A 27,712-nucleotide genomic window follows, 5' to 3' on the forward strand; every position below is an offset into this window, starting at 1 on the left:
AACCTAAAAAAAGTTTTGCCTTTAGTTATATTTTAACATTTTGATCATTTCTGATTCTGAGAATGCCAGGTGGCGTGTTCCCTGGTCCCATGTACTGCCCCTTCTCTTAGCTACATGCAGCCTCACCTACTCACACTAGTGCATGAAAATGAGGTTGCACAGCACAAAACCATGCAAGAAAGAGGCTGCAGTCACACAGAAGAGCATGCAGAATTTCATTTTGGCTGCATTGGGTTATTAAACAAACACATATAAAAATAAAACGGAGTCTGGCTTAAGCAGGGCTGCAATGTTTCCCAGATACATTATGCATTTCACTGACAGATGTTATTTGTTGCATGAAGCTGAACTTTAAAAGAGAAACAATCAAATACATTTTAATAAAGTTTTGAAAAAATTAAAATCCAAATTATCTGTTGTGACCTTGCTTCTACACTCTGGTATATGTCCAACCACTTTCTTTGCCAAAAGCTGTCACTGTAGTATCCAATAAGACATCAGGAGCTCACATGTTAACAATGGCTGCTTTCACGTGTAGCAGAGATGCCCCATGGGAGGGAAGCAGGGCCACAATTCCTGGCTAAAAGCCAGGAAGATGTTGCTGTCCAGAATTGGGGAGTTTATATTCAAGATAAAATTCTTTCATAACATCAACATGGTTTTCATTGGTCAAACTTCAAGAAAATTGTTTACAGACTTGGAAGTTTGTGATTATATTAAAGTTCACCTGTGAATTATTTAAAAAAAAACATTTTTTATATAAACCAATTTCCTTTTTATATAGAGTTCACAATTTCCTTTTATATAGAGCCCACAAATAGCCTCCACAAAACTCTCCTGCAACATGGACGCCGAGTCTTATGACACAGCTCTGCAGTCACATGATCCAGCATTTCCCAGGTCGGTCTTCAAACCAGAGTGTTGGAAATGTAAGAGAACTGGATGGAATCACTCCATTGTGGGGACTTTTCATTTTCATGCATGTCTTTCTTTACTGGTAAGGGCCTGGGTAGAACGAGTTGTGCAATGTTTCACTGAGCACCAAATGACATTGAAAAATAAGTGCATTTGAGGTCAGTCATCCCTCCGCAGAACATCACGCATTCCTTGGGGTGGAAGACTTGAGGTGTGTGTGGTTCTCACCAGGAGATTTAGAAAAAGCACCAAGTTTAATTGTAAACAATATCTAGGGTCTCCCTTCCTGAGAGAGGGGGGTATAGGTCCAAATATCACTTTCCTGTATAAATATCGCAGGGCGTCCATCCTCCACCTGGAGGTGCATCGTCACCAGTGTTCCAGAGGAGAAAATATCTCTCAGCTAAAGCACACAGGACCTATGAAGAAGCCATAATGATAGTCCACGTCCCCATCATGATACACAGCCAAGTCACGGACAGGTAATAAGGAGAGGTCCAAGGGAGCGAAATGAAGGAGAGTTTCCGTCCTGTTGAAAGATTCACTGGCCTGTAAAGAAATACAGAAATCAATTAATTTTTATTACTTTGGTTGCTATTTTTTTTTGTAAAAGTGGCATTTCAGCCAAAAGTATATAAACATTCATAATGCTGAGGTGACAGTTTTTCTGTTACCTGTCCACAACTGATCATTCATCATCCTCTAAGGCTAGTCATTTTTTCATACATTTCCCAAAGGTCAAAATCAACAGGACATCACAAAATTTGGATCCACCAAGCCTACAAATAAGCATGTAACTAAAGACTAAAATGAGAAAGGGTGACCACAACCTCTCCAGCTCAACTTTCACAGGCAAAAGAAAATCACCGGGTTAAAACTGTATTCTTGTGAAGGTTCCACCAAACCCTGCCTATGTCTCACTGATAGCAAGCTAGTCTAGGATTTCCCCAAATGCAGGGAATAAAATTTTCATTTTAGGTTGCTCCTCAAACAATATACTCAGTAAGTTGAGAGCTTTCAGGCTTTTTACATTCAGCCACCATATATGTCAATGTCACTCATAATGATGCCAAGGTGCACCTGTGAAATCTCTCTAAAATTCTTTTTTCACTTTTAGAGTAAGTGAGCGCCATAACTCTGCTGAGCTCTTAGAGCTGCCTGTGACCACAAAGAGTCTTTATTTTAATTTCTGAGTGGTCAGTAGGGATGATCAAACGGTTCGGGTCGACCCAAACATTCGGTGTTCGAAATTCGGCCGAATTCCGAACTTTTTGCAGTAAAAGTTCAGAATTCGGGTCACCAGAACCACCCAAAATGCAATGGGACAGGAAGTGGGCTTTAAAAGCCTGTGATTGGCCCAGAAACATCAGTAAAAGCCAATGAGGGGGCAGGAGTCTGCTAGGAACGTGATTGGAGTGATTATGGGGACCAGAGGCCAATCAGGAGTGAATACGCGCCCCAGTATATAACATAGCCCCGCCTAACCTCTAGTACACTAATACAGAGGCTTTGGAAGAGAATGGAAGCATGTGTGTTTCTCCTGCTGTGTTAAACAACGTTTGCTGCATAGCCGATTGCTTGTAAAGCTCCACTTCAGCAGAAGAGCAGTCAGCTTACAGAAAGATTGTCAGTGTAGTTAGAAATACAGCGATTGTGCTGTTTGAGTTAGAAAAAAAAAAACAGAATTTTCGTAAAATCTTACCTGTAAAATTCCTTTCTCTGAGTCCTCCGACAGTCGCCGCCACTTCATATTCATCACTAATGGGGTTATTGACCTTTTCTCCGCAGGAGTAGCTAGGCAACAAAATTTGTTAATATCAAAGCTTTTAGCATATCCCACCCCTAGGGGGTGGTCCCCTCAGTCAATACCTCCCTGCTTCCTGCATTCCCAACTCAGTTTCAGTAGCATAGCAGTAGAGTACATAAACAAACCCCAAAAGAGGGGCAGGGGCGGCGACTGTCGGAGGACTCAGAGAAAGGAATTTTACAGGTAGGATTTTACAAAAATTCCGTTTTCTCTTACGTCCTCCGACAGTCGCCGCCACTTCATATTAATCACTAATGGGGACGTCCCATAGCAGTGTAGACATGAGGGGTGGGAAAAAACGCAGCCGCGCCTAAAGCAACGCAGTACCTACATCAGAGAAAGGAACCTTACCAAAGTAAGAGAACCAACTGGGCAACAGGAAAAAAACGTGCTCAACAGGAGCAACAACCCAGGAAAACAAGTAACCTAGGGATAAAGACATCCCAACAGCCAAGGACCCAAAACAAGGGGCCCTAAAGCACTGCCGCACTAAGAACTTTGCGGCCAAAGGAAGCATCCGCCGATGCCTGAACATCCACCTTGTAGAATTTGGAGAAGGTGTGAACTGACGACCAAGTCGCCGCCTTACACACCTGGGCCACCGAAGCCTGATGACGATAGGCCCAAGACGTACTCAGAGACCTGGTAGTGTGCGCCTTCACAGGGAAAGGAGGAACCTTCCCCTTCAAAGCATAGGCTTGCACAATGGTCTGTCTGATCCATTTGGCGATGGTCGCAGCCGACGCTGCCATGCCCTTCCGAGGACCCTCTGGAAGAACAAAAAGAGAATCCGACTTGCGAAAGGATTTCGTCGATGACAGGTAAACCCTGATTGCCCGAACAACATCCAAGGAATGCAAAGCCACCTCCTTTGGATGCTTAGGCTTCGCGCAAAGTGAAGGCAAGACAATGTCCTCATTGAGGTGAAACTCCGAGATCCTTTTCGGAAGAAAAGATGGGTTAGGTCGCAAGACCACCTTATCCAAGTGAATCACCAAGTAGGGAGAGCTGCAGGACAAAGCCGCCAGCTCCGAAACCCTGCGAGCCGAAGTGATCGCCACCAAAAAGGCAACCTTCTTGGACAAGAGAGACAACGAGATCTCCCTGATCTTCTCAAAGGGAGCATGTTGCAACACGGACAGAACAAGGTTCAAATCCCATGGAGGTAAAGGGTCCCTCCGAGGAGGGGCCAAGTGACGCACCCCTTGAACAAAGGTGCTTACCAAAGAATTAGACGCCACAGGGCGTTGAAAGAGAACGGCCAGTGCAGAAATCTGACCCTTAATCGTGGCCAGCGCCAAACGCTGGTCCACTCCAGTGTGGAGGAAAGCCAACACTCTCAATACCGAGTACGAGCGGAGGGAATACCCCCTGGACTCACACCAGGCAAAATACGCCTTCCAAGTACGGTAGTAAATCTTCCCCGAAGAGGCTTTTCTAGCCTTGATCAAAGTGGGAATGACCTCAGGGGAAAGACCCCTATCCTTCAGGACCTGGCTTTCAACAGCCAGGCGGTTAAAGCCAGCGACTGTAAAGCAGGATGGAAGATCGGTCCTTGAGACAGGAGATCTTCTCGAAGAGGCAGACGCCACGGAGCGTCGACCGCCAGATTCACGAGGTCTGCGTACCAAGACCGGCGAGGCCAGTCTGGCACCACCAGAATCACTGTGTGTGGTTCCGAGGCCAACCTGCGAAGGAGCCTGGACAGCAGCTGAATCGGTGGAAAGGCATACATCAGACGATACTGATGCCAGGGTGCCACTAACACGTCTGAGGCGTCTGCCCGAGGATTGCGCGTCCTTGCCACGAACCTTTCCACCTTGTTGTTTAGACGTGACGCGAACAGGTCCACATCTGGGGACCCCCACTTCGCGCACAACATCTGAAAGACATCCGGGTGAATGGACCATTCTCCCTGGTCCAGGGTCTGGCGACTCAGATAATCCGCCTGCCAGTTCTCCACCCCCGGAATGTGAACTGCAGATATCGCCGGGACGTGCGTCTCGGCCCAAGACAGAATGTCGGCTACTTCGCGAGCCGCTCGGGCACTCCTGGTGCCCCCTTGATGGTTGATGTAGGCCACCGCTGTGGCATTGTCCGACTGTACCCGAACCGGACGGCCCTGAAGCTTGTCCGTCCAACGCAGAAGACAGAGATTTATCGCTCGCAATTCCAGAATGTTGATCGGAAGGGAGGATTCCTCCTCCGACCAAGTCCCCTGGGCGGACAGAACGCCCAGGACACCACCCCAGCCCGACAGGCTGGCATCCGTGGTGATCACCGTCTACGACAAAGGACGAAAGGACTTGCCCCCCGACACCGCCGGGGACTGGAGCCACCATAAAAGACCCCTTCAGGTGAGGCGGTTCAACGAAATCCGCAGATCCAGAGATTGCGGACGCCCGTCCCACTTGGCCAGGACCTCCGCCTGAAGATTCCGTGTGTGAAACTGGGCGAAGGGAATCGCCTCGAAAGCCGAGACCATCAATCCCAGACACCTCATACACGTCCAGAGGGACGAGCACTGATTGTCCCTGAGGGACCTGACTTCGTTCTGAAGTGTCCGGAGCTTGTCTTCGGGCAGGAAGACCTTCGCTTGAACAGAGTCCAGTATCATCCCCAGGTAGGGACTATCGTCCAACCGAACTCCTGCAGAGTCTGCATCGTGATGGACAGGTCGTTCACCAGGCCCTGACTGGTCGCAGACCGAATCAAGATATCGTCCAGATACCCCAAGACAGAGATGCCCTGGGCTCTCAATAAAGCCAGGACCGGCGCAAGCACCTTGGTGAAAACCCGCGGAGCCGAAGCGAGACCGAAGGGTAACGCCACGAATTGGAAATGATCCTCCGCAATGGCGAATCGAAGTTACCTCTGGTGACCCTCGAAAATTGGAATGTGAAGATACGCATCCTTCAAATCAATGGAGGCCATGAATTCCCCCGGAACCTGGGCAGCCACCACCGAGCGCAGGGATTCCATGCGGAACTTGCAAACCCGCACAAAGAGGTTCAGAGCTTTCAAGTCCAGAATCGGACGTACCTTGCCCTCCTTTCTGGGCACAGTGAACAGATTGGAATAGAACCCCCGAAACCTGTCCCGATGAGGCACCGGAACCACCACTCCCTGGGCCCGCAGGTCCCGCACCGCTAGGTGCAGATCCTGCAAGCGCTCCGGAGTCAGCTGAAGGTTTGAGGGGAAAAATCTGCCCGCCGGCCGAGAGAGAAACTCGATCTTGTATCCAGATCGAACGATTTCCTGAACCCACCTGTCCCGAATGCGGTCCAGCCAGGGTTGAAGAAAACCGAGCAAACGTCCCCCCACCCCAGAACTGGGTGAGGGCGTCCCTTCAGGCCGCATTGTTATGGGCAGCGGACCCGGACTGGCCAGACTTCTGCTTACCTGTCCACGGCTTCTTCTGGGAGCCTTGGCCCTTGAAGGGCTTGCCCTTATAGTGCGACTGAAAGGCACGAAAGGACCCCTGAGAAGGCCTAAACGAGGTATTCTTCTTACCACGAACAAACTTATTCTTGTGAGTTTGGGGCAAGAGAGTGCTCTTACCCCCAGAAATTCCCTTTATCAGAGTATCCAAAGATTCGCCAAAAAGGCGAGATCCCGCGTAGGGCAAATTAGCTAAAGTCTTGCGAGAAGATTGGTCAACAGACCAACATTTCAGCCATATCAGGCGACGGTTCAATACCGCCACACTTGAAAGACGCGCAGCCACAAATACATGACACCCTGATGAATTTGATCCACCATAGCCAATGTTGTCGGTGGAGCAGAGTCAGCCACCAGGGTGCGTCTGAGCACCTGCGTCCAATCCGCAATAGCCTGGGCTGCCATAATGGAAGCAAAAATAGGCTTCAGCATAGAACCAGCAACCGTATAAGCATGACGGGCCAGAGACTCCAATCTCCTGTCCGTCGGGTCCCGGAACACCGGGGTATCCTCAGCAGGGATCGCAGTGGACTTATTCAAAATCGCCACCGCGTGATCCACCTGAGGCGGCACACACCAACGCTCATCAGTGGTGGGTGTAAATGGATAACGCAGTTTGAACCTACTCGGCACAGCAAAAGGCTTCTTTAAATTGCGCCATTGCTCATCAACCGTGCGCTGAAATTCCGCAGAGCAAGGAAAAACCTGCGATGTTTTGCGTTTCCTTTGCGTCCCATAAGAGGACATCAAAACAGGAGGACATGGTTCATCCTGCAAATGCAGCGTTTGCTTGATAGAAGCAACCAACTTATCCATGAGTGCAAGCTCTTCAGACGAGCCAGGGGGAGAATTATTAACCCCTTCTACCTCAGCCTCCCCCTCAGACCCCACAAGGTCTAGAGATGAGTGAGACCCTGAGAAGGGCACTCCAGCCATAGCAGCCCCATCGCCCTCTGAATCAGAGGAAATAGACACTCTGGGCCGTTTGGTGGATCGATCAGCCACCAGCATCTGCACCTGAGCAGCCAAGTTCGCCACAATAGTAGCCAGATCAGCCCCCTCGGGGGATGCAGCAGCCCCTTGGCCCCCCACCAGGGTGGGAGGAAACTTGCAATCCTGAGAATCCATGCCCCAGCAATAATAGGAAAAAGGAGTACTGCCCCTTTAAGACCGCGGCGAGCGCAGCCCACCGCACCCTACTGAATACACCGACCCCCACAGGGATAAGAACACAGGGCAAGGAATACAGGAAAAGGAAAAGTAAAAACCTGGAGAGATCACACAGGCTGCTGCCACCGATCGCTGTCCCAGAGCAAAAGGAAGTGATGCAATGACTGACCGCCCTATAAAGCCTATGTAAGGCTACACAAACATGGCCGCTCGGCTGAGGATTCCTTAGGCAAAGAGAAAATGGCGCCGACATGTGGCCTGATCGATCGCCGTCAAAATGGTGGCGTTTGGTGCCAAAACGCCGCGCCGTACCACACAGGACCGGTCACCATAGATTTGCGCAAAAAAATGGCGGGTCGCAGCAGCGATCGCCGCACAGCATGTCTAAGCCCAGACTGCTTCATACATTCACACAGCAGAGCGGGAGAGCCCCCCCTCGCAGCCCACAGACAGGCAGCTATTCCACACAGGAATCTGACAGGGAGCTCAGCAGTTACACAGACATGCAGGGTCACACAGTCCCAGACTGACACCCAAATAGACAGGTCCCCACATAGATTTACACTTACCAGTCCAGATGGCGTGGGGAGCCTTCTCCAGCGACCAAACCGCTGCACTGAGGACAGGGAGTGTCGCAGCCAGGACGCAGTGGAACCGCGGTGCGAAACCGCAATGGCGTCCAGTGAGGTAGCCACCTCACAAAAAGCATCCCTGCAGCGAACAGGGATGGGTCGTTCAATGTGCCAGGGAAACCTGTGCTGAACGCTCGATGGCAGGCTGGGAAGCCCCTGGCCCTGAACCCTGGGATCCAGGGTGGCCAGTCCGAGACCCAGCTCCGCATGATCATCTTCATCCGAAGAAGCTAACTAATGCTGAAAATTAACAGCTAAGTAAAAGAATGAGAAAAAAACTCAAAATAAAGTCAAAAAGAGAATAGAGGCTGAGACTGAGAGCCCCAGCACAGGAACAGCCAGCCTACTCCTAAGCTAGGCATTAGAAACTGAGTTGGGAATGCAGGAAGCAGGGAGGTATTGACTGAGGGGACCACCCCCTAGGGGTGGGATATGCTAAAAGCTTTGATATTAACAAATTTTGTTGCCTAGCTACTCCTGCGGAGCAAAGGTCAATAACCCCATTAGTGATGAATATGAATTGGCGGCGACTGTCGGAGGACGTAAGAGAGAAAAAAATTTAAGGGACAGTGTCAGTATAAATTATCTTCTGCTGTATGGAGCTGTTCTTTTAGTGTGAGGAAAGGGATATGCAGTGTAGTTAGGGTACTATATACCACTATAGTTAGATTCAATAATCTAGTTTTTGTAGGGATAGTTTTAAGTGTCAGGGTTCCATCTAGTGAGCATGTTACACTGCTGATATATCTACAGCAGGTATACGTGCTTGCTAGTCAGTTATTGTGCAAAATACATTTCAGCTATACACACATCTGCTGTATTTAGCGACAACTTTGGGTCGCATAGCAGTGTGCGTTTTGCAGGTGAATTTCACCGCGCAGAGTTGACAAGGCCTCAGTGACAACTTAATGGCTGTTCTTGTTGTAAGCGTTAAGTCAACTGCAAAAGGCTTTGCTACTCTGCGTCACACACATCTGCTTTATTTAGCGACAACTTTGGGTCGCATAGCAGTGTGCGTTTTTCAGGTGATTTTCACATCGCACAGTTGATAAAGCCTCAGTGACAACTATACATAAATTAAAATTCATCAAAAAAAAAAAAGATTATTTTTCTTAGAATTTCAGTAGCGCAGGGATGGTGTTACCCTCCTTTCATAAAGTGCAAATAAATAAAGTGCATAAATTGCATAAATAATCCAAAACATCCAACTAAGCAAGAACAGAGTCCTTCAAAAGTCTTTGTTTATGTAGTGCCAGAGCAATACACAGTGCCTTTAATGCAGGGTCATTGGTGTCAGTTATAGGAACCACCGTACAATGTCCCCACCACCAGCTCTGGCACTACATAAACAAAGACTTTTGGAGGACTCTGTTCTTGCTTAGTTGGATGTTTTGGATTATTTATGCAATTTATGCACTTTATTTATTTGCACTTTATGAAAGGAGGGTAACACCATCCCTGCGCTACTGAAATTCTAAGAAAAATAATCAGTTTTTTTTTTGTGATGAATTTTAATTTATGTATAGCTGTCACTTAGGCTTTATCAACTGTGCGATGTGAAAATCACCTGCAAGAAGCACACTGCTATGCGACCCAAAGTTGTCGCTAAATAAACCAGAAGTGCATCTACATACATCTTTTGACTTCTTGAAAACATTTGGTAATAATAATAGCCCCATTGTGAAAATACACCCGTTAATTATATCCACATTTAAAGAGACAGCACCTTTTTCCAAAAAAACTCTAATCTTGTTCCCAGTGCACTGCATTATGTCCCCATCATACACATTGGCTGTGCATGTGATTAGGAGGAAAAGAAAGGCGCGGTTAAGCAAAAAAGTCATTTTTGAAGGTTTGGCATGCTATAATTCTGGTTCTGGACATGCTACAGAGCTGAAACTTCACAGGTACACTTTTTAGACCCCCAGACACTAAATCCAAAGAAATCCAATTTTTTTTTCAATAATTTTTTCAATAATTGGCTCTCTATCATAAACGACAATTTTTTTTGCCTGATTCATAGTCCCTGGGTCATGACCCAGAACCCTAGGCACTTTTTAGGGGCATTTATTAGGTTTTATGGCTTCAAAATTGTGTTTTTTGATTCCCGAAGTTCGGGTCCCATTGATTTCAATGGGGTTCGGGAATCCAAACCGAACTTTCGGAAAATTCAGGTGTTCTGCTCGAACCAAATTTTTCAAAAGTTCGATCATCCCTAGTGGTCAGCAAAACAGTAAGTGGAAGGAGATCACAATTGGGGACACAAAAAGTGTAAAAAGCCTCCTATATCGAATCATTTTCTCTGTCATAAATTTATTAGAAACATGTGTAGAGGGACATATATTTGAGGCTATTGCTGACTGGCTTAAAAGCATCTTTCTTTGTGACATACTCTGTACCTCACATCCTTGGAGGGTCACCAGGAAGCTCTGATCACGTCTATCCGTCAAAAACGTCACATCTTTGTTCCTTGTAGAGTGCCCCAGCTGAGCGAGGCACACATATCGCAGTACTTGGTATACACGCAGGCTCTGAAGTCTGAGAAACCGCAACTGGACCACACTGTTGTCACTGTACAATAACTAAGCATTGTGAAGATAAAAAATACAAAAATAAAAAAAGGATGAGGATATAAAAAGTCAGTTTAAAGCCCTAGATTTAATAAAGAAAAAAGTGACCGCACTCCGAAGGTTCAAATAAAAAAGGAGTGATTTATTCTTCATCAAAAAAACACTTGGTAATGAGTAAGCGACCTTCTTAGTCATGAAACGCGTCTACCTTTTTGTCCCATGTCTCACAGTTTGATTTCTTGATGTTTTTTTGATGAAGAATAAATCACTCCTTTTTGATTTGAACCTTCGGAGTGTGGTCACTTTTTTCTTTATTAAATCTAGTTACCGGATGATGGATCCGACAAGCACCTGATACTGCCTCACCTAGAGCGGTCACACCCAAGTTTGGATTTCAGACAGTTTAAAGCCCTAGCCAGGGCCTAAGTAAGAGCTAAGCTCAGGGACTGCCTATACCTTGCCTGGATTAGGTGCCACTCCGAGGTGCTAATCACATATTGGAAATCTCATATCTCGTCATGGTACATTAGATTGATATTATCTCATAATACAGATCAGCTAATGTATAAAAAGTATATTACATTTAATAAGGCACACTAATTGATGTATAAGAGGTGTCGTGTGGTGAACAATTCGGGGGTTCGCAATGCCGGTGGCCATAGGACTAGCATTACCAATTTTTTTGATGTGGCCTGGTTTTTAGCCCTTTCCCTGCATTACATGATCTTAGGTCTAGCTCTGCTCTTACCGGAAAGCCCTCAGGAAGCATGCTGAACCATTGGAATCCTTCTTGCAATGAATAGGTCTGAAGCCAGGCCTTTGCCATTATCTACAAACCATAAAAGCAGAACTGGTTAACCTTAAAGCTGTACAATAAACTGTATAGTGTTTTGTTACCCATTGTGAATTACCTGGCTTTCCAGAGGGGGCACACAGGTCTCACCGCCGGCAGTAAAGTTGCAAAATACCAAAAAAGAATCCCGAGGACTGCCATGGTTAGGGTCAATGTAATAATAACCTGGCAGATAGGATAAGAAAAAAACAGTGTTAGTGATCCCTAAAACATTTATATCAATACTGATACCACCATAAAGAATATGCCCCATATAACTAACAGGGTGCTGTAACAAGATATTTTATACTCAATTCCCGTACGGTCTAAAAATACCCTACCATCTGCCAGTTCGGGATGGACAAGCTGCAGTTCTTTACATGTGCTTGCTGGATTTTCCTTAGTTCCATTAGGTGGAGCAGCTAAGAGCTTCAAATCTTCTTCCAGATGGTGAATAAGATTCCATGGAGCAATGTCCTTCCATAATTCCGAATGGGGGAACAATCGCTAGAAAGTGACAAAAAACAGCTTTCTTCTGAGTTCTGAAAAGTATCTAAAGCCAAAGCTTTTTCTTTTTACATGTTTTTTTTACATTTTAAATACAGTGGGGAAGGGTTCGAAATTTTTTCAGGGTTTAATGCTGACTGTGTTCCCGCACTAATTTTAAAAAAGTGAGGGCACATGGACACTAAAAAGAAAAAAAGGTTTGGCTTTAGGTATACTTTTTCTGCTGCTAGATATACTTTAACTGGACAGTCTGACATGAAATTCCTTGTGAAAAGAGCTTATAGTGTACACTGAAAATCTGTACAACAATTTTCTTATCACTTACCCGTATACTCTGTGCAGTCAAACTCAACGATGGCCCAGGGGGACCAGGTGCTCCTGGGGGTCCCTAAAAATAAAGGAATGTGTGGCCTTATATAAACGAATATACTGTATAAAAGAGAAAATTTGATAGCCTATGTTTTTCAACTGAAGTCCATTTCATTATTTGCTACAGTTAATAGTGGTCAAGTGTAATGGTTAATGGACAAGCAAAATAAGCATTTTCAGAAGTAAATTGTTGTGTCAGTTGCAGAGATGACATAGGAGAGGCTGGACGATACAGGTACTAAAGAGAGATGTGTCATTTGCTGGTAGAATGGACAGGTTTACATATTCTGGCATCCACTGAGTATGTCCAGCATTACTTAAAGGGTATTTCCATTTTTTCAGCCGAACTCGGACAATACCTATTTGATTATTGTTACATGTTCCCATTCACATAGCAAAACTTAAAAACATATTTAAAAATTGCAGCTTGTCTTTTTTTTAAATGCCTTTTTCTGAAACATGCAGCACGGAAAATTATATTTAGTCCTTTTCATTATCAGCGGCTTGGAATCTATGTTTACCATAATTAACCCTGTCTGGAGGCAAATATCTCTTCAGATGTACTAAATTTAAACAACGTCTGTCTTAACAAGGTTAAAAGTTTAGGAGGTGGGATTCTCCATTGTATGTTAATGAGGACTGGACCAGTGGCGTCTCCAGCTTTCATTTTTAGGGGGGGGGGGGCACATAGGAAGACAGGGATGAAAGTAGGGGGGCCAACTATAAAATGCGATTTTACACACACACACACATATACACATATTACAATAATAGAATGCACTCCAGAGGTCTTGTTACAAATTCACCTTTGTTTTATTTGTGCAATATACAATAAAACCAAAAACAACTACAGATCCCTGGACTGATCATCGACATATGTTATTGATAAAATGTAGTTGCACTACCAACCAGCACTCAACTAAATTAACTAAATTAGAACCGCATTATCACACACCTTAATAAATGTGCATTATCAAAATGTTACATTCACACACACATCACATACACACGAATACTCATGCCAATGAGCAGCAGTTGCATTACCTTGGTATAACTTGCCAATGAGCAAGAGCAATAAATGCATTTCATAAATCCTAACAATGGACATCAAATGCATAAACATGAAATATTCCTAACAATGGAAATCAAACGCATAAACATTAAATATTCCTGACAACAGGCATCAAAACGTATAAACATGAAATATTCCTGAAAACGGTCAAATGCATAAACATGAATTATTCATGACTGATGGCCGCTGCCAGGAATATTTCATATTTATGCATTCGATGCCCACTGTCAGGAATATTTCATGTTTATGCATTCGATGCCCACTGTCAGGAATATTTCATGTTTATGCATTCGATGCCCACTGTCAAGAAACAATGGGCATCAAACGTATAAACGTGAAATATTCCTAAACAATGGGCATTAAACACGTAAACATTTAATATTCTTGAAAATGGGCATCAAAAACGCATAAGCATGAACTATTACTAACAATGGGCATCAAACATAAAATATTCCGCACAATGGGCATCAGGCGCATAAACATGAAATATTCCTAAAAGAAGGTATAAAGCGCATAAACATGAATATTCCCAACAATGGGCATTAAACGCGTAAACATTTAATATTGCTGAAAATGAGCATTAAGCCCCGGTTCACACTACTGCGTGTGCGGGGTTCGCATGTCATGTCGGAGCGCACTGCTCCGACATGACATGCGATCAGCTGTGCGGTGCGAGTTTAGCCATACAGTTTGTATGGCTAAATTCGCATCGCACCCGCAGCAAACACGCACAGGAGGCATTTTTGCTGCCGCATCAGGATCGGATCGCACAGCGGTTCACACTTGTGCGATCCGATCCTGTGCGAACTGCACGATCGCACTGCGATATGCGATCAAACTGGGGGTGTCGTTAAGATTACATTGACACCCCCAGCGGATCGCATATGGCAGTGTGAACTGCCGGGGGTGCGTGTGCGATGCGGGAACAGGCTGCGAATTCGCAGCCTTCCCGCATCGCATCAGTGTGAACCAAACTAAACGCATAAAAGTTAAATATTCATGAGCATGAAACGCAGAAACATGAAATATTCCTGACTGATGCCCATTGTCAGTAATATTTCATATTTATGCGTTTGGTGCCCACTATCAAGAAGAAACCATGGGCATCAAAGGCATGAACATAAAATATTCCTAAGAATTTGTCAGGAATATTTCATGTTTATGCATTTGATGCCCACTGTCAAGAAACAATGGGCATCAAACGCACAATTATGAAATATTCCTGACAGAATTTTACAGCTGGACATATCAAACTTAATGACATGTATTATAGATGTTTGCCATGTTCAGCTGTAAAATTTTGTCAGAGTGTGTGTCAGCCCGCATTGTCCATTGCAGGGTGAGGGTGGGTGATATGACTCATATCACCCTCACCCTGAAAAGGGACAATGTGGGCTGACACACACTCTGACAGAATTTTACAGCTAAACATGGCAAACATCTATAATACATGTCATTAAGTTTGATATGTCCAGCTGTAAAATCATATGAGATTGTCATTTGTAAACGAGCACTCTGCAGTGGACTCACTGCTCAACTCACCCGCCAGCGCCAGACGCCAGTGCCACCATGACCTCTGCAATGGATGCCCCGGGCCTGCTGCTGCTCATTGTGTCCTGTGCTCTGGCTCAGTGGCTGTCTCCTCCTCTCCTCTCACCTTCTGCGGTGCTCTGTCTGCTGGGCTGGGCTGGTGCGGTGCCTCTGTCTGCTGGTGCGATGCCTCTGTCGGCTGGGCTGGTGGCGGTGCCTCTGTCGACTGGCAGCGGTGCCTCTGTCGGCTGGGCTGGTGGCGGTGCCTCTGTCGGCTGGTGGCGGTGCCTCTGTCGGCTGGTGGCGGTGCCTCTGTCGGCTGGTGGCGGTGCCTCTGTCTGCTGGCCCGCTGCTCCTCGTGTCCTGACTCCTGTGCTGTCTGGCTGTGGCTCAGCCGCTCAGTGGCTGGACTGGCTCCTCCTCTTCACCAGACTCTGGTGGTCCGGACCGTGATTGACTTCAGTGACCTGACCTCTAAAATGGATGCTGGCCTGCTGGTGCTCCTCCTGTCTTGTGCTGGGTGTGCTCTGCTCTGGCTGGCCTGGCTCCTCCTCCTCTTCACCTTCCAGTGCTTCCACGACTGCTTAGCTGGCCTGGCCCGGGCTCAGGATGGTGCACTCAGTCAGTCTCACTCTCTGAGACTGCAGACCTGACCTCTGAGTCTGGATGAATGGCGCCCCAGCCTGGGACTGCTGCTGTTGCCACTCCTCGACCTTGTGTGTCCTCCTCTGCTCTGCCTGACTGGCTCCTCCCTTCACCTGTTTCGCTGTCACACAGCGCAGGCGCCCGCAACTCATGTGACGTCACCCCGCCTGCTTTCTGCTACTGGCCTGGCAAGCCTCCACCATCACTCAGGAGTCAGGAATGCCCTCCTGTCACTGGCCTGGCTGTCCCTGATTGGCGGCTGCGGGATAGAATTAAAATACCATCCGATCCTTTTTTTTGGGGGGGCACACTGTAATTTTGGGCGGGCCGTGGCCCCCTCTGGCCCTCCCCCCCTAGTGACGCCACTGGACTGGACTCAGTCACTCTGAGCTAGCCAAGAAATGTTTGCAGTCAGCCATAACAACTTTTCCTTAAAAGCAGCCGATACACAGTGCAAATTTCGTGGTTGCAGGAAAGAAATCTGCTCGATTCCCCCATCAATACAGACAGTATCGGAAATCCCTCCTGCCAAGCCATTGTATTCTTCCAGCAAGAAGGGGGGGGGAGTTAACCCAACAGGCTGGTTGTACCCAAGTTGATCGATTTATAAACTTGTACATTCAGCCTGCCCATACATGGTTCGAATTTCAGCCAGGTGGTCTATGAATATCCAAAATTAAATTAATTAAAAAAAGAAAATTCAGATATGCTGTATGAATAGGAACACAAACATATAGTGGGTTTTCTAAAATTTGACCACGAAAGTGGAAATACACTTTAAGCTTAGCCAACCAGTAGATTTTCAATAACAGAGAAACTGCAAGTCAACAGCTTACAGCTGTCAGGATGTAGTGGGAATTGCTGTTCCTCAGCAGATGAGAGTTCATACACTGCTGTAACCCTTCCACAACATCCGCTTACCGGTGGTCCAGGTGGGCCTGGAGCTCCCTCAGGTCCTTGGAATCCTTTTGGACCCTGCAATTACAAAAGCAGATGTCATAAATTGATATAGAAGACATTGGTAAAATAGGAGAGGAACTTTGTGGCTTATGACTCACCTCAATGCCTTCAGGACCCTAAACATAAAACAAGAGAGTATATACAGAATTTAGCTTAACCGGCTACAATTATGAGAATATTTGATGTGTGTTCTATACAGGCACAAGATTGCTTTTTTTACTTACTGGAAGACCTTGTGGCCCGGGAAGTCCCTGGGGTCCTGGAGGCCCACTAACTCCCTGGCAGAAAACAAAATTCAAAGAACTTTAATTTTTTTTCCTTAAAGGGACATTTTATTTTTTTTCTAACAGTATATAACAATAGCAGAAACACAAATAGATTAAAAGTATTCAATCCTCTCCATTCAGTACTACAGCTTAATGGTAGCTCACAATGCCAATGGAAATGTGTACACACAGCAAAAAGGATAAACAATACCGTACATAAAAAGATGACCATATTTTAGGACAACTGCAACAGAAAATCTCAACAACTTCTAGCGCAGGTCTATATTGTAACGATAAGAAGGTATTGTCGTGAAACTGTAATGTTTATTCTTCTTCTGTTATATCTACTTTCATACATAACATCATGAGAATATAAAATTTAATGCACGGTAAAAGAAAAATTATTCCAACATTGTGTTTTGCATTCCAAGCCAGGGAGACCAAATCTTATCAAACGTACATTAAAAACCATGGACCTCATTAGCCAGTTTATACAATGGGATTGCCTGATTGATATTTCTCTGCCAGGAAGTAATTTTTGGAAGGATCTAAGGATTTCCAGTGAAGAACTATCCCTTTTTGTCCTAGAGATATAATAAATGCAGGAGAGGTTTTGTGCTGCCAGACAACTCAGAACCCTTAAAATACCCCTGCAAGACTAGCTGGATTAAAGATGTTGGGTAGAAATAAAAAGAGTGACAATAAAGTCACTCTTTTGAATAAATCGGACCGGAAGGTACCTTGCATCAGACAAGCCAAAATCATATGGAAAAAGGTTTTAATTGTCAGCTAAACATGTAGGGCAACCATTGGTAGAACATTTGCCCATTTTGAATAATACATATGGAGAATAATAAGTACGGTGAAGATATTTTACTTTTCCTAGAGGGAAAAAAACAAGGTCACGTGAGGACCTAATACACCCTGAAAGGCGTCTTCAGGCAAGTTCAGCAGGTTCCCCTGCTATTGACATTTAGTCAAAGTAAGTCTTTTGGTGTCCACCCTTTCTATGGTTTCTCTGGGGGCATATACCATTCCCTTTTTTTGTGGTGGCTTTTGAGCACTTCTCTGTTTTTTTCTATTTTCTCTTTTCCTTCTTTTTTCTTGTCCTGTCCTGTTTTTCATTGCAGAATCATTTAAAACAGAGTCTGTTACCTCCCACCCTGATCCAGTTTAGTATTTTGTTCTTTGTTTCTGGGTACCGTATACATTATTTTTCCATTGCCCTGTTGTGATCTCTTTTTCAAATATGGTCCTTATTGACTGTATGACATACAGGCAGTCCCTGAGTTACAAACATCTGACTTACATACGACTCCTACTTACAAACTGAGGGAGACAACAGGAAGTGAGAGGAAATCTACCCCTTGGAAGAGAAATTCACTCCTGTAAGAGTTATCATGGGAAAAATGTGTCTCCACTGAAGCTTTATCACCAATTTCTTGTTTCCAAAACAACCCAAGAATTTCAAATTCCAATTATCACGGGGACAGAAATTGAGGTGAAATCTTCTGAACAGGGACACACACAGCAAAATAAATGCTACAGGGGTGTTAACCTCCCTGGCGGTATGATTCTGTCAGGAATTATGTACCAAAAGCGGTACAATTTTTTTCATGGAAATTTGGCGTTATGTATTATAGGCCTTCAATTCTTAGTAATTACTGACTTAAACCTGACCAAAACAAGAGTCTAGTAGACATCCCAGATGTGATAAATTTGAAACACAAACGCATGAATTATAATTGAATCAATAATATAATTTTATTATATAATATATATAATAAAATTATATTATTGATTAGATTATAATTCATGTGTTATATATTATATATATGTGTGTGTATATATATATATATATATATATATATATATACATATATATATATATACATATATATATATATATATATACATATATATACATATATATATATATATATATATATATATACATATATATATATATAAATATATAATATAATATAAAATGTGTTATGTGTTTGTGTTTTGTGCAATGTTTGAATTTCCCTCCCAGTTCCGCTCCCATGCAGCATTGCTGCTGCAGGGAACGGAACTACTAAGTCATCATACCAACGGACGAGTGGCGGGGAGATCTCGGCTGGCGGTCATCGCTGGATCGCCAGGAGAAGGTAAGAGACACCGCTGCGCTCTCTGCACATCTACCCCGAGCGTGACTCGGGGATACCGATCCTAGACTAAAAAATCCACCCCAAGTCACGCTCGGGGATACCGCCAGGGAGGTTAACACTTCCCTATGCTATCCAAAAAACTTGAAAAGTTTTGGAGCTTACCTGTTCCAACTTACATACAAATTCAACTAAAGAACAAACTTACAGATCCTATCTTGTTTGTAACCTGGGGACTGCCTAAATTATGGAAAGTCTTTTACATTTATGTCCTTATGTATGTTTGTACCCTGGTATTTGTCTGAATAAAAAGTTATTTAACTCAAAGTAAGTCTTTTGGTCTTAGAGTGCAACAATGTTAGATAATACATAGCAATTAGTTTATGGTGCCTTGGCTGAGAAAGTAATTGTTCCAATTTAGAAGTGAATAGAGTTACACCATCCAAGCCTAACTGCTGCTGCTATGTTTCTAAGTTGGAAGTAGTGGAAACATGCAGATTGTGGTATACTGTATTCATTCTGAAAATCAGTAAGATGCAATATGTATTTAAGCCCACAGCGGGCCTAGAAAGAATCATCTTGAAATTAAAAAAAAAAAATTCCTGCAACTGTGGAAAAAGTGATCCCCATAATCAGACCGGGTTAGTTTCACTAATTTAAGGATACAGAATATTTCAGTGCCTCCACTCACGACAAGGTGTTGAAATGTTTATTTGCTGATATAACACATTTGTAAAAAGAAATTTCACTTGGATCATCCATGTGACCAAGAAAATTTTCTTTACTTAATTTATTCTGGCTTAGGCTATTGTGACAAATATAGATCATATGACTATATTTCCATTTATGATGGAAAAAATTGTGTGACCAGTCAAAGCTGCTTTTTTGTATCTGCCATCTCTAGGCATCGGCCTACTGTGACTAATGCCCTAAGTACTCAGTCTACTGCAGAACATACTGCTTTCCGTCTAAGGCAGTGTTTTGCAACCATTTTTCAGTCAAGACATCCTTTAAAAATTATGGACAGTCTTGAGGCACCCTATTCCAAAATGTAAAAACTATTTGAATAATGCAGCAACATCCACAAGCCCAAGTAGGACACCCAACGTTAGAGGTGATTTATTTTTGCAAAGCAAATACACTTTTGCAAACTGGTACTAACTAGTATTCCAATTTTTCTCTTCTCCCTCAGTTTTGTAACCTCCAACGCTGATGGTGAGGGGCAGGGGAGGGTCAAACAAGGATGCTATGCAGGTGACTGACATCCTCCTTATCAACGGATGACACCATTGGTCGTTAGGATGCCGGCAGCTAGAAGGCTGTAATGGTGCACAATGAAAACCTGTGACTTAGTGTAACTAAATGCAGGCTTCATCCACAAGTTGGCTTGTATACAATTTTTGGGAAGTTTTTAGGCATTTTGCCAAGACACCCCTGAAAAAACCTCAAGGCACCCAGAGTGCCTGGGCACCATGGATGAAAAAGGCTGGTTTAAGGTATAAAGTGTGTAGCACTGCCCCCGTAGGGACCGCTGGATATTATCTCTGCGGGCCTCTCTGGTTACCAACACACGGTGATAAGTAAATACAGTTCCTACATTCCTCTTGGCTCTTCATTGCAATAAACAGTGCAGGGGTATTAGGTTTTTTTGTTGTTTATTTTTGTAATTGGGATAGGAGAAGGAAATAGTGGGATACTCCAATTTTAACTGCTCACAATATCTGAGGACTTCTCTCTTCTCATCTCCACTTGTAGATATGGAACAGCCAGGCCGTTAATTCATCCTGCCACTTTAGATGAATAGGGTTAAGCCTCTTGCTTTCTTGATTCTCTCTCACAAGACAACTTGGTGAACAATCTTAATTCAGGATACTCTCCCTAGCACCCTCTTTCTGCTGACACCTGTCCATTGACTATCCTATGAGCAGGGGTGGCCCCCCTCAGGTCAGGCCATTTACAAGAGTTCCTGTACTCAAGATACTGCAAAAACAGAATCTCCAGTGTCTCCCCTCTCAGTCTGCTTCCCTGGACCTCTGGGTTTAGTTCCCGTCGATCACTCCTCCGCTGAGAACGACCTTCTGAGACAGTATGGCACCTCTACAGAGGAAGTGGCTGCGCCCCCTCCCTCCCGGACTCCGCTCTCCAACGAAAGACCCCAAGCACATGTGCTCCTGGCTTTCATACAGTATCCCAGCATGCACCGAGGTGACCTGCCCTCTGACAATCATCAGGACTGTCAAAAGCCTATGCACCCATTTGTCAGGTTTCCACCCACTGACCAACATGCCTCCCTATTGGACCAGTGTAAAAACACTCTCTAGACCGAATTAATCGTATACTGAGCACAATGAGCAGACCTCACCAACAGATCCTGCTCTCTGGTAGGCAGAGAACAATATAGATTTGCCTACAGCCCCTCTGGTAAGCAGACAGAATTCAAAACTATACTCTCTCACTAGTACCTACCTAGGAGGGTGCTACAAGTGTTTTGCACATGCATGGCTAGCATAATCTAGCATTTGAGAAAATAAACAATAGTGCAACACATTTTTTATTTTCTTGATACTAAATATTTTGAATAAGGTATTTAAGTTGATACATTTTTCTTTACCATTAAACTGAAGCAACATTTTTCAATTCTAAAAAATATTTTGTCACTAGCAGATATGGTAAAGAAATAACGCCAATTACATTTTATGTTATCCATCTGCATCTGTAAACCTCTTGAGATCTGGCTATAGTTCCTCTTTGTTCTCTGCAACATTATTTTATTGGCCCTGTCCACCTTCCAATGACAATATATTCCTCCATATGTGTCTTCCCTTGTCAAACAACATAATGACTATGTCTGTAGGTAATATCTGTTATTCATTACAGATATTGCAACAGACAAGCTAATGTTTTAAAGTGTATGCAAAGCCAAAGCTTTTTTTAGTTTTGGATAGGAGTTAAGAATAATTAAGACTCATGTATGTTTTTTTGTCTCAGTGTCCCATTGAGAAGAGTTACTTTTACCTACAGTCCCAGAGACACAGAAGGATGTAAGATCTCTTCAATATGAGGGGTTTGACCCCTCTTAGAATGTTGTCACCAGAACAGGTTTTCCCATTGGAAGATATCATGAAATCTCCTGTTCTCATTATAGCTTTTCTACATTTGATTCAAAACTAAAGAAAAAAGTTTTTGGATTTGCATACACTTTAAATGCAGCTTTCATAATTATCAATAAGGGAATATCACACTTTGAAGAGAAAATCGTGTACAGTTTACACAAAGATTATTGTGTTTTTTTTTGTTTTTTTTTAGTTATAGATTTAAAAGTGATTACATTTACATAAATATTGTTCTCAATGTTTTAAAATTCTTGTATGTATATATAATTTGTAAAGAAACGTGAATATAGGAACAGACAAATTTACTCTTGCAATCTTCATGCTCTGCTTTCGACTTTGCAGTGTAAAACCACGATTCACAGAAAACAATGCAATCCCCATGGAGTTAATATTTTACAATACAAACGGTTCCTGAATGACACATTCACAAGATAAACAGCAGCATCAAAACTGGAAGTACAAGTAACAAGCAAGTACCATAGCATAGGACAAAGTTATCACATAGGATTACAGTTTTCAACCCTCCCTCTGTACTCCTACCAAGGAACACCAATCTACAGCAGGGCCAGCACCCGCACCTAACTCATAGGTGCCAGCCAAGGCTGCCATACCCTGTCAAAATTTTTTAGGACAGTTTCTCAGCAGGTAAGTCAGTTTGTATAATGGCAGAACAGCATCTATAGAGTGTTCCCAGGAGACCACCGAGGGGGGAGAAGGGGCAATCCACTTCAGAATAATCTCTCTTTTAGCGTAGTACAACAAATAGTTAATTAACAGTTTAGAGGGTCTAGGTCTCTGATCGTCACCCGCAATACCTAGAAGGGCCAGGGCAGGCAAGATCGGGAGAGCCATTCCCAACCTGTGATTAATAACATCAAAAACTTGAAACCAAAATTGTGCGACCTTGGGGCAATCCAAAAACATATGCAAGCAAGTCCCCACCAAGGTGAGGCAGCACAGGCAGTTCGGAGATCTCTGGGGGAAGATTCTATGTAATCTCTGAGGGGTGTAGTAGGTTCTATGTAAAAACTTGGTCTGGATCAAATGGTCCCTGGCAGAAATCATCAATTTAGTGCCAGCCTCAAAGCAATCCTCCCAATCCTCTCTATCTAAATCCGGAAGGTCACCCTTCCACAAATCCCATAACTTATCCATGCGGGGAGAATGGGTGCACTGCAGGGTGAGGTAGATGGAGTTAATATTTTAGGTTAAATTTAGCAGTGCACCGATACAGATACTGGTTTGGGAGCTGATACTAAGTATTTGCACGAGTATGCGTACTCATACAAATTCCCCGATACTAAAACTGTTACCTTTTAAAGCCCGGTCTGGTGTGATTTCATTTTCAAGTGCAATTCCAATGCGATTTGTAGTGTATTCGATTAAAAAGTGCAAAACATTGATACTCATTAAGAAGGAACTCTAACTTTAAATTATAAAGTGGATATTACACGTTTTTGCATATTGTTCCACACATTTATGTTCAGGGCCTGTGATTTCAGCATTTTAGGGAGATAGACTAACCTGCAACAAGTCATCTCTATTCCCCTTCATGCCTGAACACATAGGTCATACTTGCGCCATTTGAGTTGGTTGAAAATGTGCTCTAGATATTTTGCACGTGCCTTTGTGTTATACTGCTCAATGCCAGAGTTTGCCATATTTAACTACTTAGTTAAAGTATTACTGTTTGTTTGATGAAAAATTATTTCAGTAAAAATATTATTTATTACAGTTTACTAACATTCCCAAGCAGCTTATTTGGGGTGGCTCTACAATCAGGGCTTTTTTTCAGCTGGAACTTGGTGGAACTCAGTTCCACCACCTCTGGCTCAGGCCCTCTGCTCCCTGCTCACCACTAATACTTATAAACACAGAAGTCTGGCTTCTGTATTTACAAGTGACAGCTTGTCTTCCAACGGCTCCCACAGATCTGAAGGATGGGGACAAGGGAGATGCAGGTGCCCGGAATGCAGTGCTGATGTAGACAACCCTGGTGGATGATCTCCCTGCAAGTGAGAGAGGCAGAGCCAACTACAGTGTACTAGAGCCGTCTGTGTGCTTCTGCTTAATACAGTAACAAAAGTAAGACATGGAAGATGGTGGCGCTTTAAAGAAGGTGGGGACACAATGGGGGTATGGAGGGGGGGTTGCATGCACAGGTGAGAGCTGAAGAGGGGTGGAAGTGAGATGTGGATAAGGGATGCAGAGGTAATCAGCTGTGGAAGAAGGCTGAACTCTGTACTATGTATGCAGCGCACCCCTGAACTCTGCACTATGTACGTAATGCACTCCTGGTATTTAATGCCCCTTTAAAACCCTCACATTGTTAGTGAAACTTGACCACACCCAATATTCGATGCAGTTTGGAGAGTGTGTGTGTGTGTGTGGGAGGGGGGGGTTTAGGGGGAGGTCGTAGTTGAGTTCCTGTACCTACAATAATGTTAGGGAGTTAGCATTCTTAAATGAGTGATATTATTGGCAGCCTCCAATTATCCTCTCATGATAAAATCTCCTTAAAATGATTGTAAAGTTTTTTGTTTTTTAATTTTATAAGTAGTTATACTTACCTGCTCTGTGTAATAAAATTGCACAGAACGGCCCCGATCCACCTTATCTGGGGTCCCCACCTATGCTTCTGGCTCCTCCTCCTCTCGGTGTGCCACCATAGAAAGCCGGTGATATTACTAACCCAACATTGTTTACCTTAAAGGTGGTAGTAAACTTGTTTTGCCTAGTTTCACCTGCAGGTAAGCTTATAATAAAGCTTACCTGTAGGTAGAATGTATATCTCCTAAATATGCACCGTTTAAGAGATATTCCAGCAAGCAGCAGCCGTTGACGTCACAGGTGCATGCACTCTGAAAAACGGCATACCCGTGCCGTTCCGTCAGAGATCTGTGTGGTGCCTGGGGCTCCCATGCTCGAGTCACATCTTCACGGCTCAACCAATCAGATGGCCGGGGGCCGCAAACTCTGAAGGAAGACAAGGAAGAAAATTGAAGCCCTGTCAGAGGTGAAAGCGTGCCGCTGGATGGCTTCATTTTAAGGTAAGTATTTTATAACATGCTAGTATGCATCGTATACTTTTTTTTTAAGAAGCTTAACTGCCGCTTTAATGCAGGGAATGCATTAATGTAAAAACTGTTAAAGTGGTCCTAAAGCGTAAACAGGCCTAATCTGCTTGCTTTTACTGGTTAAAGTCATGGTAAACATCCCTACCCTTACTCTATTTTTCACGTTCATAAAATATTCATTGTTCATGTAGTTTTGTGGTGTCATTTATTGCCCTGTACATGCAGTCTATAGCAGAGTAAATCTTCACATTCCTGTGTCAGCAGTTTCTGTCTGTGTTGAAACATGCAGGGTGCGGCATGGCACTGCACAGGTTAATGCATGTTCTCTGTCTGTATTGTGAGACTTGCCTTTTCCTGTAAAGGAACTACATATCCAACATTTCCTGTCTAGTGCTTGTGCAGGAGAGCTACACAGTAATTAGATCTAACAAACACACGTAGGCAGAGCATTCACAGACACACGGAGAGCTCACTTATGTAGTTTTTCATCTCATTAGCAGTACATCATTTGTAATGCAACACAGAAGGGATGGCCAGGCATGCACTGAACATGGTATGACCTGGAACAGGAAGCTGTCTTGTTCCTTTATACATAGGGACAGGCTAGGTGAAGCAATACATTGACATAGGGGAATCGATCTGCGTTAACACTACAAACTGCAGCCACTACACGTGAGACCATAACTTTAAGGTAAGGTAAACAAACAACACGGGGAATATAACTATATAAGGCTCCGTTCACATGTAGGCGTTTTGGGGCGTTTTTGGGGAGTTTTTCTGCTCTAGGATCAGCTCTCAAAACGCCCACCAAGACAAATCCTATTCATTTCAATGGCCCCTGTTCACATCTGAGCGTTTTGACGCTGTAAGCAAAACGCCCAACGCTCAAAAAAGTACATGAGCTTCTTTTTGGGCAGATTACAGGCGTTTTCCATTGGTTTCTATTCAATCTAAAAACACCTGCACAAAAAACGCCTGTAAAAACGCCTGTAAATTGCGGTAAAAATCGCGGTAAAATCAGGTGTGAATGTAGCCTTAATGCCTAAGTAAAACAACAAAAACATTTAAAATGCCTTTCATCAACAAGTGTCTAGGCTTACTGCAATAATAGAAATAAGTACGGGTAAGCATGTAAAAATGAAAATGTCACATACAAATACTGTAATAAAAAGTCATATGTGTTGGCTTTATATACATCCTGTAGGCTGAAGTTAGAAAATGTTTGGTTTAGTGCAGAGCAGAGTTCCTTGGCATGGATTGCAGTAAAGGTGAGTAACCCCTGTCTTTCACAGGTATGGCTTCCTTTAAAACATTTTATATAGCAGCAAGGTTTCTTTACGGGTTTAGAGATAACAATTAAATATACATCCGTGCTGCATTTGATTATTCTGCTACAAGTATTAGCAAACTAAATTATGTACCTCGTCACCTTTCTCTCCTTGTGGTCCACTGTGCCCAGGAAGACCTTGTTTTCCCTAAAAGATGAAAGCTAACAACATAAGGTTGAGATGCAGAAATATGACTAATATCTACATTATAAGTGGTAAAAACATATCCTAACCTTCTGACCTTCTTCTCCTTTTGGCCCAAACGGTCCATCCAAACCTACATCGCCCTGTAGAATAGACAAGCTGTTAACTGCCAGACACCAGTCTATTTGACATACATGAGTAGATGACAATATTTCTGGTCAGAACAGTACAAAAAGTAATACAAATATTTAATTGATTTTACTTATACTTACTGTTATAACAAGTCATCATTAAGGCAAGAGATAAAAATTACAGTGTACAAGCACAGGACAATGCCACTTGGCCTGACAAAACCTCTAGTCTTATAGATGGAAGTTTAGTATATATGATAGGACAGTCGGTTGTGATTGAAAGTGGATAAGAGTTGGTTACACAACTATATTTGGTAGTATTTAAATTGGATAGGCAATTTTGAAGAGATTTTAAGAGATTGTTTAAATAATTATTGGAGAAAACATGTCTCACTGATTGAGAACACTGCTATTTTTCAGGAAGAATGCAATTAAAAAGTCAAATCTTTCAGGCTACTGTACAGGCACAACAAATATTTATATACGTTCCTTATGACATAGCAGTCCTTCACTATTTGAGTTCAGGTCTGCTTTAAAGTGTGCACTTGTATAGAAGCAAAATCTCAACAGCCTTCAATGCTAACTGCACTCCTTTCAAACTGCACTTAGCTGAAAAAATGAACTGAATTATATGGAGGTAAAAATTAAAACCAGAAATCCAGCTTGTTTAATATAGCCACCTAATAGAGGTCATATTTGACAAAGGTGCTTTTCATCTCAAATTACTATTAACATGACCTAAGCGACCCAATGTATTCTGCTTAGAATATGTTAATTGATTGGTCTCTTACCTTCAGTCCTTTTGTACCTGGCTCCCCTTTCTGTCCCCTGAGTCCTGGAATACCCTGTAAAATGCGTAGGTAGTTAAAAGCCTTGAGAAAACAAATGTTTAATCAATGTGGCTGACAATGCACACACTCACATAGGGTCCTCTTGGTCCTGGAGGTCCATCTGGGCCCTGTCTTCCTTTGGATCCCTGAAAGTGAAGTCCAAATAATCATCTGTACAGATTGTTATTTATAAATAGAAAATGGTATCAGGCCATATCGGTCA

The 27,712-nt window shown here is 43.5% G+C and overlaps 1 protein-coding gene across 1 annotated transcript in view; it reads right to left on the reverse strand.

The window, feature by feature from the left end:
* Positions 1–479: 479 nt before the first annotated feature.
* LOC309560567 (uncharacterized protein) overlaps positions 480–27,712 on the reverse strand; it is a gene marked incomplete at its 5' end in the record, with an annotated part of 37,291 nt that continues 10,058 nt past the window's right edge. Inside the window, 13 exons of the mRNA XM_082264192.1 lie at positions 480–1,464; positions 10,365–10,547; positions 11,284–11,364; positions 11,447–11,553; positions 11,709–11,874; positions 12,200–12,262; positions 16,412–16,465; positions 16,549–16,566; positions 16,675–16,728; positions 26,478–26,531; positions 26,618–26,671; positions 27,451–27,504; positions 27,582–27,635. Of these exons, the coding sequence (XP_082120318.1) occupies positions 1,315–1,464; positions 10,365–10,547; positions 11,284–11,364; positions 11,447–11,553; positions 11,709–11,874; positions 12,200–12,262; positions 16,412–16,465; positions 16,549–16,566; positions 16,675–16,728; positions 26,478–26,531; positions 26,618–26,671; positions 27,451–27,504; positions 27,582–27,635 (1,092 nt within the window). The 3' untranslated portion in view covers positions 480–1,314. The remainder of the gene's footprint in view (positions 1,465–10,364; positions 10,548–11,283; positions 11,365–11,446; positions 11,554–11,708; positions 11,875–12,199; positions 12,263–16,411; positions 16,466–16,548; positions 16,567–16,674; positions 16,729–26,477; positions 26,532–26,617; positions 26,672–27,450; positions 27,505–27,581; positions 27,636–27,712) is intronic.

This window comes from Pelophylax lessonae (assembly GCF_965119305.1).
Source record: "Pelophylax lessonae genome assembly, chromosome: 7".
Lineage (NCBI taxonomy): Eukaryota > Metazoa > Chordata > Amphibia > Anura > Ranidae > Pelophylax > Pelophylax lessonae.